Genomic DNA, 19,367 nt, shown 5'->3' on the forward strand with positions numbered 1-19,367 from the left:
GCCTCACAGCTGCCTGGTTACACAGTGTGGCTTCCCAGAGCCTCACAGCTGCCTGGTTACACAGTGCGGCTTCCCAGAGCCTCACAGCTGCCTGGTTACACAGTGCGGCTTCTCAGAGCCTCACATCTGCCTGGTTACACAGTGCGGCTTCCCAGAGCCTCACATCTTCCTGGTTACTCAGTGCGGCTTCCAAGAGACTCACATCTGCTTGGTTACACAGTGCGGCTTCCCAGAGCCTCACATATACCTGGATACACAGTGCGGCTTCCCAGAGCAATTCAGGAGTCAGAGAACTCCTGACAGTCCTGCATTTATGTTTTTCTTCCCCTTCTTTTATATTCTTTGTATAATGTGCTGAAAAACATAAAAATTCCATGTGAAAAAGCAGCAATTCCTCCATTGTTTTTTTTGTTGCATTTTCTTGTGCGTAAAAATCCCTTGCCGTCCTGATTGCTCTGGTCCATACGATTGCGGCAACACCATTCTTGTGAAGCTTTAATGATTAAAAAAATGAAAAACTTTGTTAAAAGTTGTGTTTTTGTTGCTATTAATTTCCTTATTTTTCTGTGAAGGGACATGTTTTGCTGGTGAACTGATGTCTTCATCGATCACATTTTAGGCTACATACAATGTTACCATTTCTTGTAAAAGTATTCACCCCCTCTCATTGGCATTTTTCGTGTTTTGCTACCTCACAACCTGGAATTTCATGTTTTTTTCTTTTAAGGGTTTTCATCAGTTCATTTAAAGAACATGGCTACAACTGTGACCATTTTTTTTTGTTTTTATTGTGAAGCAAACAACAAATAAGACAAAATAACTGAAAACTTCAGTGTGCATAAATATTCACCCCCTAAAGTCAGTGCTTTGTAGAGCCTCCTTTTGAGGCAATTACAGATGCAAGTTGCTTTGGATAAGTCTCTATGAATTTTACACATCTTGCCACTGAGATTTTTTTTTTCATTCCTCAAGTCAAAACTGCTTCAGTTCCTTCAAGTTAGAGGTTTCCTTTGGCGAACAGCAATCTTCAAGTCTGACCACAGATTCTACATTGGATTAAGATTTGGACTTTGAGTAGGCCACACCAAAATATTTACAAGTTTCCCCTTACACCACTCGAGTGTTACGTTAGCAGACTGCTTTGGGTCATTGTCTTGTTGGAAGGTGAACCTCCGTCCTAGTCTCAAATCACTGACAGACTGAAACAGGTTTTGCTCAAGAATATCTCTTTATTTCGCACCATCCATCTTCCCCTGAACTCAGTCCATTTTTCCTGTCCCTGCTGCTGAAAAACATCCCCTAGCATGATGATGCCACCACCATGTTTCACTGTGGGGAGATGGTGTTCTTGGGGCGATGAGCTGTGTAGATTTGGCGCCAGATGTAGCATTTACCTTGGTGGCCAAAAAGTTAACTTTTATTCTCTTCTGACCACAGCACCTTGCTTTATACATTTGGGGATTCTCCCACCTCTTTTGGAAAACTCAAACTGAGCCTTACAGACTTTTTTCTGCCCACTCGTCCATAAAGGCCTCCTCTATGGAGTCTACGGCTTATTGTGGTCGTATGGACAGATACTCCAGTTTCTGTATGGGAACAGTGCAGATCCTTTGGTCTGTGTGCTACCTCTCTGATTAATGCTCTCTTTGCCCGGGCTGAGAGTTTTGGTGGGCGGCCCTCTCTTGGCAGGTTTGTTATGGCACCATGTTATTTCCATTTGATGACCATGAAGATAGGTCCATGCCAGTCCTTTAGTATATTTACATAGCCAATATTTTTTATATAGGTTTTTTCCTAGTGATTATTGTTTATCCATGTGTTTTAGTTGAGCTTTATTCACTTTACCTTTTCTGAAAGGCCACAGAGGCTGCAGCACCATAAAGCAAGAGACACCACTAACCAGACACCATGAAGACCAAGGAGATCTCCAAACAAGTCAGAGACAAAGTTGTTGAGAAGCACACGTCAGGGTTGGGTTATAAAACATATCCCATTGGCCTATTGTATGCTTTTTTTATTACTATAGCCACGCTCTTGTAGTCGTAATTTGAGATCCCAGGCTCGTTTCATAAAGTCGACTTCAGTAGAACATAATCTACGAAGGACCAAAAATTGTCCCGTGGGGACGGACTGGATCGTGTGCATAGGGTGTGAGGAGGAGGCGTGCAACAACATGGTAGTGGATGTAGATTTACGGAATATGTTGGTCTGCACCTCGTCATTCCTGTCCCTCCTCAGTGTGACGATCACATTGGTACGTGATGTGAATGTTGCTGTCATTGACATTCTGGAAAGCCATAAATTCTTGTTCCTTATTTTTGACCGATAGATAAGGTAACGTGTATAATGTATACTGACAGACATGTGACCCTTAGATTGCACACAGGTGACGTCCTGTCACTAAGCATGGGACTTATGAAGGTAATTGCTTCCACCAGAAATTATTAGAGACTTCATAGCAAAAGAGGTGAATACATATGCACATGACAATTTGTAGGTATGTGATCCCATAAATGTAATTTATGCATATATTTTCTCACTTTATCACCTTAGACTATTTATGGCTGATGCATCACACACAAATCAGATTATGAAAATATTTAAACAAAGGTTGTAATGTTAAAAAAAATAAGTGAAAAGTCAAGGGGGCCACTGTATCACTTAACTTACTGACCTGTAGGTGTCTGACCTCTGGGACCTGCACCGATCTGCAGAACGGGGAATTTTTATCCCTTTTACAAAATGGAGCGGCAGGTTGGATGCCCAAACGCCATTCTCTTAATTCGCTATGGGACTGTTGGAAACGCCGAGTGCAGCTCTCTGCAGACTCATAGAGAATGAATGGAGAGGCAGTCGAGCATGCGCACTGAGACTCCAGTCTAAGGCCATGTTGACACGTTCAGTATTTGCTCAGTATTTTACATCAGTATCTTTAAGACAAAATCAGGAGTGGAACAATCAGAGGAAAAGTATAATACAGACACGTCACCACTTCTGTATTTATCACCAACTCCTGGTTTTGGCTTACAGATCCTGATGTAAAATACTGAGCATGTGAACGTGGCCTAACAGGAATGAAAGTGCCCTGTTCTGCCGATTGGTGCGAGTCCCAGCAGTCGGACCCCCACGATCAATGAGATATCACATATCCTGTGGATAGATGATAACTTGTCTTCCCCGGACAACTACTTAGAGAGGTGCTTGCTGTATAACAGCTGACTCCTCCATATATAGTGCTGGCTCAGTTCCTGAGCCCGCTCCATACTCATGCAGCTGACATTTGTCATACAGCTACAGTGGATGTCGGGAAAGGGTTATGGAAGCAATGTGCTGGCATTGTAGATGTAATGCTGCTTAGTTTCCACTCTTTTAGGTCATTGCTGGTTCTCCTGTGATAGGGGTTAGTGTTGGCTGCTGGTTTCACTATCTAACCTCGGGTTCTCTTTCACCAGAATGACTCTGGGGAGGTTTTCCGGGAGACTAGCCATTCTCAAGCTTTTCTTCATGTGGGAACATTGCATCATATTTTGCGGGTAATGAAGGAACATTGGTCCCGGTATTCTCGTCAAAAGGAACAACATGACATATTGGTAGAGTTAGTTGCCACCAAGACTTAGTTGGGTGCACACCTTGTCCCTGAGTGGCATCCCCTTACCAGGGTCCGGCCTTGAAATGTGACACAGTGAAGAGAGAGAAACTGAGGACTCCTGGTCTCAGAGAAGGTAGTGAAAGGGGGATAACCACCACTGCAGCGTAGCCACTAGGTTCTTGGGTCTGGGCACTTGTGTGTCCTCCTAGGCTCCTGAATCTGGGTACTTTTGGGTCTCCCAGGCTTCTGGGTCTGGATTCTTTTGAGTTCCCCTAGGCTCCTTGGGCTGGATACTTTTGGGTCCCCCTAGGCTCCTCGGTGTGAATACTTTTGGGTTCACCTAGGCTTCTTGGCCTGGGTACTTTTGGGTCCCTCTGGGTCTGGGTACTTTTGGGTCCTTATAGGCTCATGGGTCTGGGTACTTTTGGCTCCCCCTGGGTCTGAGTACTTTTGAGTCCCCCTAGGCTCCTAGTTCTGGGTACATTTTGGTCCTCCTAGACTCCTGGATCTGGGTACTCTTGGGTCATCCTAGGCTCCTCAGTCTGGGTAGGTTTGGGTCCTCTTAAGCTCCTGGGCTTGGGTATGTTTCTTTCCCCCTAGTCTCCTGGGTCTGGATACTCTTAGGACTTCTGGGTCTGAGTTCTATTGGGTCCCCCTGGGCTCCTGGGTCTGGATATGTTTGGGTCCGCCTATTCTCCTGGGTATGGGTATATTTGGGTGCCCCTGGATCTGGGTATGTTTAGGTCTCCCTTGGCTCCTGAGTCTGGATACTTTTAGTTCCCCCTTGGTCTAGGTACTTTCGGGTCCCCTGGGATCATAAACCCTGGCACCAGGGCAGTATCGTTAGCAGGAAATGTATGAATTGATGATCAGCTTTTTTTTTATCTGAAAAGTCAATAAAGTCAGTAGAGTAAAAAAATCTTCTTTCTGGGGAGAGAAGTGGTTAGACCTGAAGGACTTGTGATTCTATAGGTGATAATCCGACACTTCTGCACTTACATGACCTTTCATGATCCCCAGCAGATATTTACCTAATTACTATGTAGGAGACATTTGTACGGTGACGTGAAGGTGAAAACTATCATTTCTCCTAAGATCTAGCGCAGGGTACTGTTTCATCAGAATACTTGGAAGTTCTATTGAAATATTATTATGCTTTACTTATATTATTTATTATGCTTATATAGCGCCATCATATTCCGCAGGGGGCAATGTGTAAGGAGTAGGACCAACAGGGTAAGTGATTGGTGAGCTGTGAGGCTGGAGCGAGAACGGGTTTGGGGTGGAAAATTGGTTTGGGCGTAATATAATTAGCAGAAGAGACAGTCAGTCAATGGTCTAAAATAGTTTTATTGGACATTTGTGGTGCTCAGGAGCTAATGAGCAGTGCCCCGATTATTACTGTGCCATGTGGAGAGGGCCACCTTGGCGGAAAGTCGTGGGCCTGCTCTGTACTGCCATCTAGTGGAAACTTGGACTACTCACAATCTTACTGTTTAATACCATCTTTTGGCCCTTACTGGAGGAAACTTATCTTTTACACAATATTTTGGAAGACAAAAAAAAATAAAATATAGAATAATAAAAAATATATTTTATAAATTAGCTCACACATTGCACTGCAGCATTCACATATCTGAACATTCATAAGCGATTCTATCTCCCCTATAAAGAGAGGAGGCTGCATGTTTAAAAGGAAACAATCCCCCCCCACCCGCCGTAAAAAAAAAAAAGAAAGAAATATAGGGCTATCACACGTTTAGTGTTAAAATAATGTACAAGTGCACAAATATACTAAATCAGTTCAGTGGCATGTAAAAGTTTGGACACCCCTGGACATTATTACTGTTAAGCAAGTTGAAATTGGAATGATCTCTAAGAGGCCTAAAGTTAAAGATGACACATTTTCTTTGTATTTTAGGAAAAAAAAATATTTTCAGATTTTAAAGTTACAAAAAGGCAAATAGGCCAATGCAAAAGCTTAGGCAGAGAGAGAGAGTGAGAGAGAGAGAGAGAGAGTGTCCCGGAACGTAGAATGCAGCTGGGGTACAGCAAAAAAGAAGTGACATGCTGCGGAAAATAAACCGCAGCGAATCTACGCGGAATTTTCCGCAGCATGTGCACGGCGGATTTGGTTTTCCATAGGATTACATGGTACTGTACACCGCATGGAAACTGCTGCGGATCCACAGGACCAAATCCGCTGCGGATCCGCAGGACCAAATCCGCTGCGGATCCGCAGCAAAAACCGCAACGTGTGCACACACCCTTAGGGTTGTTCTCGGGATCTTTCTGCTCCTCTGCCTACCGCCTTCAACCTTGCCGCAGGGTACTCTTGAAGATAGACAATTTTGGCTGGTGGCATGGTCATGGCAGATTCCCATGCTGCTAGCAAATGCAGAGAATCACAGGGGCACTGAATCCTGTCGAAAACCAGCAATCCAGCGCATGCAAGTCGTATAGCAAGCAGCTCGTCAACACTGCATTCATTGCGTAGGAACCTGGCCGTCTTCGATAGACTGCAGATGTTGCCATTAAGCTTGGCAACGAGCAGTACACTAGGGAATTAGAAATCTCTGTTCTTGAGAACGGATAGGATTTTTCATAGCAAGTAAATTGCAAAAGTGATTGTTTTTATGATTGTAACCATTTATCATGTTGACCCCGACCTTAAAGGGATTCTCTGGGTAAGGGCAGAGACACACTGGCGTATTTTTCGTCCGAGAATCGCATCGTAAAACTCGCACTGTCTGCTCTCTTGACCTGAGCTTGACAGCTGCATAGTAATCCATCACGCTGTCTTGCTCAGGTCAGGAGAGGTGCCGGCCAGTCCCTGCTATGCGATGCAATTATCCCATGAGAAATTCAGCAGTATGACTCCAGCCTAATGAAAAAAATAGCTAAAGGAAATGTAATTTAATATATTACTAAATATTTTTAATTAGCAAATCACACTTGTTTTGTCTAGGGAGATAATGACTACAGGATTAAAATTGGATCCCAGACCCTGTGCTTGTGCAACTCTGACTGGCACTTCCCTGATCCTTAGGCACATCCCTTCAGGTGATATGTACCTCTCCAGATAGGCATTTCTTATTGGTCACTGCCACCAATCCTTCCTCTTGGCATACTTTATGGGTTCATATTAGGTCGGGATTTCCTTCTCTGTCCTTGGTTTGTTGGGGTTAACTTTGTATGGCCTCCCTTTAGTTTTGGGAGGGCTATTTATACCCCGCTCTGGTGCTGGGCGATTGTCAGTGATACTTCCGTTCTCAGCTGAGCAGCTGACCTAGTGACTCTAGTCTATACTGCTTGTTTCTCTGAGTGCTTGTTCTGTGTATGATTTGGCTTGTCCCACGTTTCGAGTCTGCTTTGTGATTCCGTACTTCTATGATATCTCCAGTTCTGTCCTTTGGCTAAGTTATCTGACTACCCTCCTGTCTACGCCCCTGGTTCTCTCGTTCCTATCTGGTTTCTGACTTCGGCTTGTATTGCACCATTCTTCTGCCTCGTCCGTAGAACACTCCGTTACCCTCTGGCTACTGAACTCGGCTTGTCTGACCTCACTCCGGGTGCCGCCGGTTCCTGCTTTCATTTTCTCTCCCGTATGTTAGCTCCACCTCCGGCCACTGCCCCGGTGGTCACATGTCTCAGGTCCTGCTCTCGTGCGGTTTGCACTTAGCTGCCTTCCGCACGCACTGATTCTAGATCGCTGTCTCCCTCCTTACTCCCCCTGGTGTTCATTACAATTACTACCTATGTGGCACCTCCTTTTTGCACCATCTTGACTATTTATGCGATATTCGTGGTGCGCCCTTATTCCCTACATATGTTTATTTCAATGGTCAGCGTGTAATATTATATGTACTCTATGGATGCAGTGAGGTGGGGGATGTGAAGTTTACCAGGCATGAGCAGAAAACTGCAAAAATAAAGTGTTCAGTTATAAAAAGTTAATAATTTTCTCAATAGGGTCCAGAGAAAATAAGCTAAACGCAGAATGTCCCTCTACCTGTACCCCAGCTTCAGGGACTCGGGCAGTCAAAGTTTATTTTTCCTGCAGCGCCACCACAGGGCAAATGAAGAATTTCAGTGTGCCGATTCAAATCGACAGTCTGTCGGTGTAACGCAAGGCAGGACAGATCATCCTGAGCGAGAAACGCGTTTTGCAGCCAAGAGAATAGACCCTTTCTATTACCCCCCAAAAAATATAAAATTGTGTTTTCTAAACTGGAGAAACCCTTTAAGTCCATAAAATAAGATTGATATTAAAGAGCTGTTCCCGTGTTAGCATATCATGGCATAATGCTAGGATGTGGGGGAAGGATCTCCGAAGAAGAATCATGGTCCATGTAGTGTTTTGTAGGTGGGCAGTCGGTAAGGCAAATATCAACACCGGTCAGTGTCAGTGTTAGGATAGGTATAAAAAATCGTTCAGAGTTTCATCCAGAAAAGTGGGACGATCTGTTCCTCACCTGTTTTTTTCAGCAGCTTTAAAATCTGATTTTATACTATGGCTCCATATGGCATCCAAATTGTTTTGTGCCTTGAATGAGCAATTTACGGAAGAAACTCGCGCATCATGAGATTTTTTTTACTCCCAGAATGAGTCAGTGAAAAAAAATCTCACCTGCACTGCCCCATTAAGTAAAATTGGTCCGAGTGCTATCCAATTTTTTAACCCCCTCGACAGCACTCGGACCAAAAATAAGGTGGTGTGAATGAACCCTTACAACTATTCTACTTAAGGCGAACTTAATGATTTAGCAATCATGTTATAAAGACACATTTCATGTATTTTATTCTTTTCCAGGATTTACAAAATAATCAAGTAAGTTTCCATAGACCATAGTCTCTTGCTTTGCAATTTCAATCCTTATCTGTTTTACCATATATATATATATATATATATATATATATACACATATATATATATACATATATATTTTTTTTTTCTTCAATGCGGCCTTAAAGGAACTTGATAGATGCTGAATATTCAACTATTGTAGATTTTTGGACTGTCACAGGTAAGAGAACCACCAAAAATAAATCTTTCCCCAATTTTTGCATTGGAACGTTATCATATTTTCTGAATAATCAAAAGCGAATTAAATCAAATGTACTATATATTCAACGAGGGAAGTACAAATAACGCGCTATCCTATATCTCCACCCTTACTGACTCATGGACAGCCATCTACCTTATATCAGATGCTATATTAGACTAGAAAATTCTCCTTCCACTATATTCATGCTGCTTCATACACAGGAATATTGAAGGCATTTTGACCTATAGTGGGTACTTATCAAATAAAACCCTAGAATTTAAAGACCCCATGTCCTACAGACATATTACTGCCTTCCGACACTGACAAACACGGTTTAAGAAAACATTAGTCCTTTATTTGATAGGATGTGATCACTTGCCCAAAGAGCTGACACTCTAAATTCACAGGCTTGGTCAGTTTTGACGAGGCACAGTAGGGAAGGGGCCCGGGTATCAGTCCGATCTCACAGAACGAGCCGTCTCCCCCTGCGGTGCTGAGGTGTTAATCCCTCCCGCTGATGAGGTTTTGCATATAAGCCGCCATCAGCCCATTGGAGGCTGCCATACGGCAAGGCGTGATGACGTCACAGTGTGTTCCGGAGATAGATGTGGTTGAAATTTTAGAGGAAAAGGAGATAAATGTGGCTTCCGGCTACATCTAATCATACTGCACAGAACTCACTGTCTCAGTAGAAGATGAAGAGCTATCTCACTCCCAGTTTGTATACAAAGGGGCACATTCCTAATAGTGAGCGGGCGGCGAGCGCAGGTACAACAGCACAATGATGATGGTGAGAGTCGCAAGCGCTGAGCTTGTTATGTTGAACAGCCGCGCCGTCTTTGCATCTTCCACTGCGCCGGTGAGGTCGTTCAAGAGTTTTTTGTCTCTGACCTAAAAAAAAAAAAAAATCAACAGTCAAAACCAAATTTAATAAATGGATGGGAATGTGGCTCCTCAGAATGAAAGTTCTAATTTATTTTTAACCAAAGAACATTTAGACTATAAATATCTAAAATAGTTGTCCATAGGTTAGGATGGGTCATCATTGTCTGATTGGACAGAATCCGACCCCCGGCACCCCTGCCGATCAGCTGTTCTCGGTGTCAGCGGCAGCCACTGGCCGGAAATGGTCGTTTGCGGAGCTGGTCCCTCTTGTGTTAGTGGTCGCGGCTGGGTACTGAACATCTGCCCCCTATTGATTTCAATAAGAGGCAGATGTGCAGTAACCCACCGTGGCCACTATCAGAATACGGAGCAGTTCCGCATTTGAGCATTTCCAGCCGGCAGCCACTGCCGCTGTCGGACCCCAACCAATCAGACATTGATGACCCATCCTAAGGAAAGATCATCAATGATAAAGTAGTGGACAACCTCTTTAAATACGATTCCTAAGCTATGTGTTGTCCATGTCTGCTTCTTAGGACGTAGTAATATGGACTCTGCATACTTATAAGCGCTGAGATTAATATGCATAGTGATGTCCCTGGAAGTCAATTTTAGAGGTCATGATTTTTACATGCACGCACCACACCAACTCTCCTGTGTATGCTCTATTCTTACCTGTATTATTTGGCCACAGCACCAAAATCATGCTCAGCAAAAACATCACGGTAATTCTGTTTTCTCAGCCTGATTGCTTCAAGATAATGATACCCATCCATTGTTCCAAATAGTACTGCTCACAGAAGACTGTTCCCACCCAAGAGAACCTCTTTGAGAAGACCACCCCTGAACTCGCAAAGCAGCTCCCAATGTGTAGAGATTGCCATAGAGACATCAACCCAACAGTTGCCCATACAAATGTCCCAGTCACGATTCTCTAACTCACTGGTCCTGCACTGCTTTGTCCTCTATACATGCCAGCAGCCACATAATGAAGCCATACCTTCCTACGCCAATCTCTAGAGTCAAGGATCATCCCTGGAGAAGACATATCAGCCAGTATGGATGTGGATTTTGCATTCCAGAACATTATTGAACCATCTCTTTGATTCCTGAACTTGGTAGGCAAGGGTTTTGGTAATCAAGAACCTCATAATAGAAGCTCAGAATTTCTATAGCTCTAGGGCCAACTTCTGTGTATATCCATGCATAAAAGGTATGTTTCGCTTTTTGGATGATTCAAACATATTAGACTAGTTTTCTATAGGACTATGTTTTCCCCGCAGAAGCTGGCCAGTGCGTTGTTTTACAGTACCAGTCAAAAGCTTGTAGACACTTGATCATACAATGTATTTCCATGATATTATTGGAATGTGCATATTGTAGATTCGGACTGAAGGTAGAAATAGCAGGAAGGAACAAATATGGAAACAAGGAGTAAAGAAACAAGTGAAGGAAACCAGTAATATGTGATAAATCTTAAAGTCCTCAAAGAACCTCCCTTTTACTCTTATGACAGGTTTACACCACCTTGGCATTCTCTCAAGCAGCTTCATCAGGAATCACCTGGAATGGCTTCTAATGACTAGGTCTGCCTCGTCAAGAGTTCATTTATGGAATCAGCAGCCTTAACAAAGTGTTTGTGACCATCAGGTGTGCTTTGCAGAGACAGTGTTGGTCCACATCCATACAGTGCTGAGCCCTATTACACAACTATTCTACGCCAGAATATGGCAAGAATCACTCAACTAAATAAAGAGAAGTGACAATCCATTATTATTTTTAGGCATGACGGTCAGTAATTTGGGAAAATTGCTAAAACCTTGAAGTCACCCTCATGTGCAGCAATGAAAACTGTCAATCGCTATGATGAAACTGGCTCTCATGAGGACCACACCAGGAAAGAAAGACCAAGAATTACTTCTGCTGCAGAGGATAAGTTCATCAGGTATCAATTATCAATTTCAGAAACTGGAAATTGATAGAACCTCAGATAACAGCTCTCAAAAATTATGCACAAACATTAAGATGCAGGGAAGATACATATCAACATCGACTATCCAGAGGAGACAGGGAAAAGCTGATCATTGTGGTGAAATTGCTACAAAAAAAGTTAGTACCGAGGACTGCAAAAAGAAAAAACTTGTTTGAGTCAAGCAACACAAGAACTGGACATTGGATCAGTGGAAATCTGTATTGTGGTCTGATGGGTCAAAATGAGAGATTTTTGGGTACTAACCACCATCTTGTCTTGGCAATTTATTAAGATCGTACCTATTGCCTTGCCATTTTAGAATTTACATTAACGTGACCTTTGAGACCCCCCCCCCACACACACACCAATCCTGAACATAAAGGGTCTGCAGAGCTGGTTTATTGCAGCAGCTCCTTCAATGTATTTGTTTCGCCCCCAGTTGTCTAGAGAAGGACATTAGAGAGGGCTCAGTACTACATCAGCATTGTGGACCCTTCAGGATCAGTAGGAACTTCAGAGGCCAGATCCCCACTGAGTAATGGCTCGGGAATTATATACTGTATTAATTTATGAGATCAAGGTCACCTTTGAAGTGGTGCTAATGTTAATATTAGTGTGTGGAGTTATAGACTTAATTTAGTTTTTATACTTTTTGATTATTACTTTTTTAATGTAGAAAAATAATCGTCTATAAGTTTTGGCTAATTTGTCAATGTTGTTGTGTTTTTATTTTCAGATTTGGCTTGAGTTTGTTTTGACTAATAATTATAAAAAAAAAAGCTCACCTTTAGAGAGTAGGCCAGCGCGATGAAGCCCAGGCAGCAGAAGTTCAGGTAGACAAAGTTGAAGATAGACCACAGGTAGTAATCATTTACCTCCGTTGTCTCAGGGGAAATCTCTATGACGGTAACCGCAGGTCCACTTTTACCGGTGGCCACAGACACTGTCCCTGGAGGAGGCTTGGTCTTCTTCTTCTCACGCTCCAGGGTGTGTTTACATTGTGGTAGGTGCCACGTACCTTCAACTTTATAAGCTTTATTTTCCATGTCTCATAGAAGGAAGGCAAGCAATGTGAGTGCTATTTCTATTGAGGAGGCCCAGAGCCCAAGCCTGCCCACGAGGAGCAAAAGCGGCTAGAGACAAAAGAAAGTCACAAAGAAAAGAATTTTGAGATGAATGCAAGATTCACCAAGATAGACAATTCTGTAACGTTTACTAGTTACCCAACCAGCGATCTTAAAGCCATTTAGGACATTTAAAGGGGATATTCACTACTAGGACAACCCCTTCTTGAAACAAATGTTTGGCCCCGATAAAATAAAAAAACTATATTCACCTCCTGTGTTGGCGCCAATCCAGCGCTATCAGCACTCACAGTCCCGGAGCTCTGGTGTGATAGAATGACACGTGGTTCCCAGCGCCCAATCAGCACTGGCATCACTGTCTCCACCTTCGTACGGATTGAACATAAATTGGAAGCCTGGGCTGCAGCTGATCTCTGACTTGATCTTCATGTTCAATCCGTACAAAGGCCGCGGGGAAGGTGAAGTCACAGCTAATTGGGCGCCGAGCATCACGTGTCAGTCCAACGCACCAGAACTCCAGGACCGCGAGTGCCAACACCACTGGAATGGCACCGGCACAGGAGGTGACTATAATTTTTTTATTTCATTGGGGCCAAATTCGAGAAGAGGATGTCATAGTAGTGGACAACCCCTTTAATTCTTTTTCATATTTAAAGGGAATTATGCATTGTTTAAATCAGGTTTCTTGGATAAATCTATTTTCAAAAATGTATAGGCATTTTTTCAATATCACCATCTTTATTAAAAATAACAAATAGAAACATTGGAATGTTCACTTTGGCCATTGGGACTTTTATTTAGACTCTAACTTCCTGTTGTTTCAGGAAACAACACATGTACATATCCACAATGAACAGACCTTAACCCTATCTGTTATATTGAAGCATCTAATGTGTGTGTGCACAGGTCATTGTGAAGGGAGAAGGAGCAGGGGCAGCTGTGACATCTCCTATTATGATTGGTGGATCCTGCGTTATCAGTTGTGTATAGAGGAGTTACCTGTCATTGTAATCCTGCCTCTGATGATAAGGAAACCGCTGAAAACTCTTCCTGATTAGACAGTCTAAAAAAAAACCCCGGTGGCTTATGTAAAAATTGAAAGACTGTTTAAATTATTTTTTTCTTAAAGATTGTGATAAGAAATAAAAAAATACACGTAACCCAGTGGGTCATTATCTGATGAAACATCCCCATTACATATTTGTCGCATTTTTGTAGTCAATGTAAGATTGGACGTCTAGTGACATGTGCAAGGTCAAGGAAAATACGGAAAAGTGCACTGACAGGGAGAACAGCAGAGTCACCCGGGAGAGCGTCACATAGCAAGATGTCATTAATGACTAATATCCTGATAACAGAAGGAAGCGACAATCTCTTAAAGGCACATTTCAACCTGATGCGTAGCCAAAGCAATTGGCAGAGCCGAGCCTTCTACCGGAGAGTGAAAAATAGACCTGTTTGTTCCTCTCTTGCCTTAACTATTCCTTCCCCCTCCTCTCCGGTCCTCGTCTCCCCCCATCGCCTATACCCCCATCTCCCAGTTCTGCGGTATGATCCTGCAGCACACATCCATTCTTTGTTTGGCTTTGGGCACTGCAGGAGAAATCGTAACTTGTCAATAACCTGCAGCTCATTGCGCTGCGCCCAACAGAATGGAGATCATTGATCCGTATCTATCACCAGATCCCAATGCTGGCAGCCTCCCGCTGCATTCAACAGAGCTTCCCAGCATCTCCCATCCCAGAAAGACATCAGCGTATGCGAAATACCCCGAGCATCACATAGGCACCGCCACTAACATTTCATTGGAAGTATCGAGCTGTGGCCAAAGTATTTCACCCAGACTCGCCATCTTCTACCCCCCCCACCCAACAAAAATTGCTCAATGCAATAACTACAACACCGGATGATTATTGTAAGCACTGCAGCAATTTGGCAAGGACACCAGTCCTTTCTGCATCAGATATCAATATGATCCCTGCAGAACATCACGCCGTCTTTGCCCTTTGGTATCATCTTCCACTAAGATGTTGCGGGCATCAGTTGGGTCCCTACTCACCTCGCAGGGCTCTGGTTAGGACCACTCTGACCGCCTGTCCGTGACTAGTGGGTACCCCCAGGGAGAGAGAGCCGATAGGAACAGCTGCATGTCTTAAAACAAGAGACCTTCTGTATCAGACAGACTATAGAGGAGGGAGGAGGATAAAGGGGGTGTCCAAGGAGCTGGAAAGAGAGCGAAAGAAAGGAAGGAGGAGCAGTAAGGAAGGGGGTGTCCATAGAAAGATCCACACATGATACATGTAAACACTTAACAAGCCCTTTAAGAAACATTGTATCCATGAATGATTAATATAGGGGATGGAGGGAGTATAAAGGGACATAAAGTAAGTTGACCTCTATATACCTCATAGGGAGCTGTTCTGCCGGTTAGAAGATCTGCACCACCTAATGGCTTCTGCCCCTTCTCAGTGATGCCATGCATGGACAAGCAGACAGCAGGTGTACATTACTGCTGCCGGTGCAAGAATCGCAGGCTCTCCTTGACAATACTGCAACGTCTGTCTCCTGCAGGCAACAATGAGAATCCCCAGTAGGCCCGCTCCTTGTCCAAGCAGGCATAGCCGCAGGGAAAGCAGCCATCACAAATCATTGTCACCGCGACAATTGTACAAATAGTTGTCAGCTGCCAAATATCAACCGACGCTCACCAACCTGAACGGAAATGTCATTTTTTTTTTTTTTTTTTAGCTCGGACGTACCCAATGTAATATCTCATTGACGTTCAGTATTAAAGCCAAATTCATAATAAGAAACTTGGATGAAATTTTCAAAAACACGTCGCCCACATGACTAAGGAGATTCCATTGTTTTGTTTTCTCTTTTTGCTTAAAAAAGTGGCTAAAAATGGGTTTGTAATTTTGTATTTTTGGCATAATTAATGAATTAATGATCCCCTCTAATGTGGCCCTCTATGATAAATTGGGATCATCTTGGGAGACCCTGGACTGGTTACAAAACATACATTTATCCTAGGCATAATATTGTAAGTATTGTATCTATGCTTTCTTTACAAAATCTTCATATATTTCACTATTATTGATATTTATTTCCAGGTTTCTGAAGAAAGTCTGATTGTATATAGCCTGAAATATCATTTGGTTTTCTTTGGATTATCTATGCAGTAAAACACAAATTCCCATTAAAGGGAATCAGTAAAATCAACCCTCCTAAGTCGTCTATACGGGCATGTAGGTTATAAAAAGCTGAATAAAATGACACCTTAATATCTGCGAGCCGATGTCTTATTCCAGAGAAAAATCCACACTTTTCTTAATATGTAAATGAGCTGTTAAGATCTACGGGCGGGATATAGATCTCCCTGAGAATCTGAGATCATTTTAAATGAAGGGGGTTGTTACCAGTGTGAGACATGTAGATCAGGAGCAAAAAGAGAAGGCTGGTAGTGCAATAAGAGACTGCGATGCTGTGGCCCTGATGAAGTGAGCTGGGACTGGCTCAGGAAATGCGTTGGCATTAAAGATACCTTGAATTCTACCACAGCAGCGCAGTCTCTTATTGCACTACCAGCCTTCTCTTTGTACCAAGTCTTTGGACCTTGTGCAGACTGTTGCAGCTGTTTTATGCGATTATAGGTGTTGTGACTCTCACAACCCTATCAGGGGAGCCTAACACTTGCTATGCACTGATCTACTTTCCATACAGACCTACTCATTGGAAGCGCCCTGTCTCCCCCTTTCTATGTAGATCAGGAGAGCAGACTGTCAGTCATTACATGTCTCACACTGGTAACTCTCCCTTTTATTTATAAAAATTTCTGGAGGAAAATTCTCAGGAAGATCTATGTCCGGCCAATAGATCTTAACAGCTCAGTTACATATTAAGATAAAAGTGCATTTCTCTGGAATACAGACATCGGATCATAGATATCAAGGTGTCATTTTATTTAGTTTTTTATGACCTACATACCCATATAGTCAGCTTAGGAGGGTTCAGACTACTGACAGACTCCCTTTAAGGAGAGTCAAGTTCTTTGCATCATTTAACAAACGTTATATACCAGCTGAAGAGCCCAGCATTGCCCAGGCAAAGTAACTAACTGTGGTTCATTATAACAAATAATAATGATTATCCTCCATCCTATAGTCCCGTGCCCACATACCCATCATACATATCCAAAATCCCATAGTCCCATGCCCATGTACCCATCATACACATCCTCCATCCCATAGTCCCGTGCCCATATACCCATCATACATATCCTCCATCCCATAGTCCTGTGCCCATGTACCCATCATACACATCCTCCATCCCATAGTCCCGTGCCCATATACCCATCATACATATCCTCCATCCCATAGTCCTGTGCCCATATACCCATCATACACATCCTCCATCCCATAGTCCCGTGCCCATATACGCATCATACATATCCGCCATTCCATAGTCCCGTGCCCATATACCCATCACACATCCTCCATCCCATAGTCCCGTGCCCATATACCCATCATACACATCCTTCATCCTATAGTCCCGTGGCCATATACCCATCATACATATCCGCCATTCCATAGTCCAGTGCCCATATACCCATTATACATCCTCCATCCCATAGTCCCGTGTCCATATACCCATCATACACATCCTCCATCCCATAGTCCCGTGCCCATATACTCATCATACATCCTCCATCCCATAGTCCCATGCCCATATACCAATCATACATATCCTCCATCCCATAGTCCCGTGCCCATATACCCATCACACATCCTACATCCCATAGTCCCGTGCCCATATACTCATCATACATATCCTCCATTCCCTAGTCCCGTGCCCATATACCCATCACACATCTTCCATCCCATAGTCCCATGCCCATATACCCATCATACACATCCTCCATCCCATAGTCCAGTGCCCATATACTCATCACACATATCCTCCATCCCATAGTCCCGTGCCCATATACTCATCATACATATCCTCCATTCCCTAGTCCTGTGCCCATATACCCATCACACATCCTACATCCCATAGTCCCATGCCCATATACCCATCATACATATCCTCCATCCCATAGTCCTGTGCCCATATACTCATCATACACATCCTCCATCCCATAGTCCCGTGCCCATATACCCATCATACATATCTGCCATTCCATAGTCCAGTGCCCATATACCCATCACACATCCTCCATTCCATAGTCCCGTGCCCATATACCCATCACACATCCTCCATTCCATAGTCCCGTGCCCATATACCCATCATACATATCCTCCATCTCATAGTCCCGTGCTTATACGGGGCTTTCCCTGTGGAGTGAGTGTGGCTATGTGGAGTGGGCGTGACGTGATACACACACATACACTCATTGCGTGTGGAGTGCGTGTGGCTATGTGGAGTGGGCGGGGCTATGTGGAGTGGGCGGGGCTTGACACACACATACACTCATTTTTATATATATATAGATTAATAAATGTGCCCCATTGTACACACACAGCCCTTTTTGAATGCCACAGAAGTGTAAGCTGGAGCCACCTTACATATCAGCTTCTGTACCAATAATTGCCAGTATTAGAGCTTCTGTACATGCAGATTTAAATATTTTTTTTCACCTGTGACATGGGCAAGTGCCCACATTTTTACAAAGCTTTGGTGCTTCCCTAAAAATCCCAGGAACAAAAGATCCCTGGTTTTCCTTGAGTAGAACAGGCCCCTGGTCTCCTGTCTCAAGCTGGAAAAGTATCATATATAGGGGTTACCTGTGGTAGTAATTCTGCCTCTGTGAACTCTTCCTGAAAGGTCAGTATGTACTGTATGAATCTGAATAGTTCCAGTGGTCAGTGTGAAAATTGCAAAATTACATATTTTATTTGTATGTGTATTTGGGGCTTTACTTCTAGCAATCCTACTGACTTACTTCCTGCAGGGTATTTTCCCATTGTTTTTATTCTAGGTTCTGTGTGTTAATGGCCGCAGTGTGAATGAATGCGCACTTATAGTAAGGGCTCGTGCAGACGAGCGTATTATGCTAATCACACTCTGATTGGAGTTTGATCAGAATGTGATACGATTTTTCGAAAAAAAAAAATGTTCTAAAATCTTCTTCATTCTGTTCTGAGATGTCATCCGAAGTGCGGTCAAGTTTTTCCATGGACTCATTGACTTGCATGGCAGAGTGAGATCTAAATATCGGATGCTAAGAATTTTTGCAAAGTCTGTCCAAGGAAAAAAAAAACTCGGACATGTGCACGGGCCCATAGAATAACATTGGTCTACAGTTGTGGCCAAAAGTATTGACACCCCTGCAATTCTGTCAGATAATACTCAGTTTCTTCCTGAAAATGATTGCAATCACAAATTCTTTGGTATTATTATCTTTATTTAATTTGTCTTAAATGAAAAAACACAAAATAGAATGAAGCAAAAAGCAAAACATTGATCATTTCACACAAAACTCCAAAAATGGGCCAGACAAAAGTATTGGCACCCTCAGCCTAATACTTGGTTGCACAACCTTTAGCCAAAATAACTTCGACCAACCACTTCCGGTAACCATCAATGAGTTTCTTACAATGCTCTGCTGGAATTTTAGACCATTCTTCTTTGGCAAACTGCTCCAGGTCCCTGATATTTGAAGGGTGCCTTCTCCAAACTGCCATTTTTAGATCTCTCCACAGGTGTTCTATGGGATTCAGGTCTGGACTCATTGCTGGCCACCTTAGAAGTCTCCAGTGCTTTCTCTCAAACCGTTTTCTAGTGCTTTT

At 43.2% G+C, this 19,367-nt stretch overlaps 1 protein-coding gene across 1 annotated transcript; it reads right to left on the bottom strand.

Annotated features, from left to right (window-relative positions):
- Window positions 1–8,970: 8,970 nt before the first annotated feature.
- IFITM10 (interferon induced transmembrane protein 10) lies at window positions 8,971–14,802 on the bottom strand. The gene is made up of 3 exons (XM_073574029.1): window positions 14,639–14,802; window positions 12,280–12,627; window positions 8,971–9,528 (listed from the first exon to the last, which is right to left on the bottom strand). The coding sequence occupies exons 2-3, from the start codon at window positions 12,538–12,540 to the stop codon at window positions 9,379–9,381; spliced, it is 411 nt and encodes a 136-aa protein (XP_073430130.1). The 5' UTR covers window positions 12,541–12,627; window positions 14,639–14,802; the 3' UTR covers window positions 8,971–9,378.
- Window positions 14,803–19,367: the final 4,565 nt, after the last annotated feature.

Source organism: Dendrobates tinctorius, unplaced genomic scaffold (assembly GCF_039654945.1).
Source record: "Dendrobates tinctorius isolate UK_male_01 unplaced genomic scaffold, ASM3965494v1 ptg000037l, whole genome shotgun sequence".
Taxonomy (NCBI): Eukaryota; Metazoa; Chordata; class Amphibia; order Anura; family Dendrobatidae; genus Dendrobates; species Dendrobates tinctorius.

Excerpts from the sequence above, each read along its gene's own strand:
- IFITM10 (XM_073574029.1), bottom strand. The coding sequence starts at position 12,540 with ATGGAAAATAAAGCTTATAAAGTTGAAGGTACGTGGCACCTACCACAA. Across the intron at positions 9,529-12,279 it reads CGCTGGCCTACTCTCTAAAG|GTCAGAGACAAAAAACTCTT; the intron begins GTGAGCTTTTTT and ends TTTTTTTTTTAG.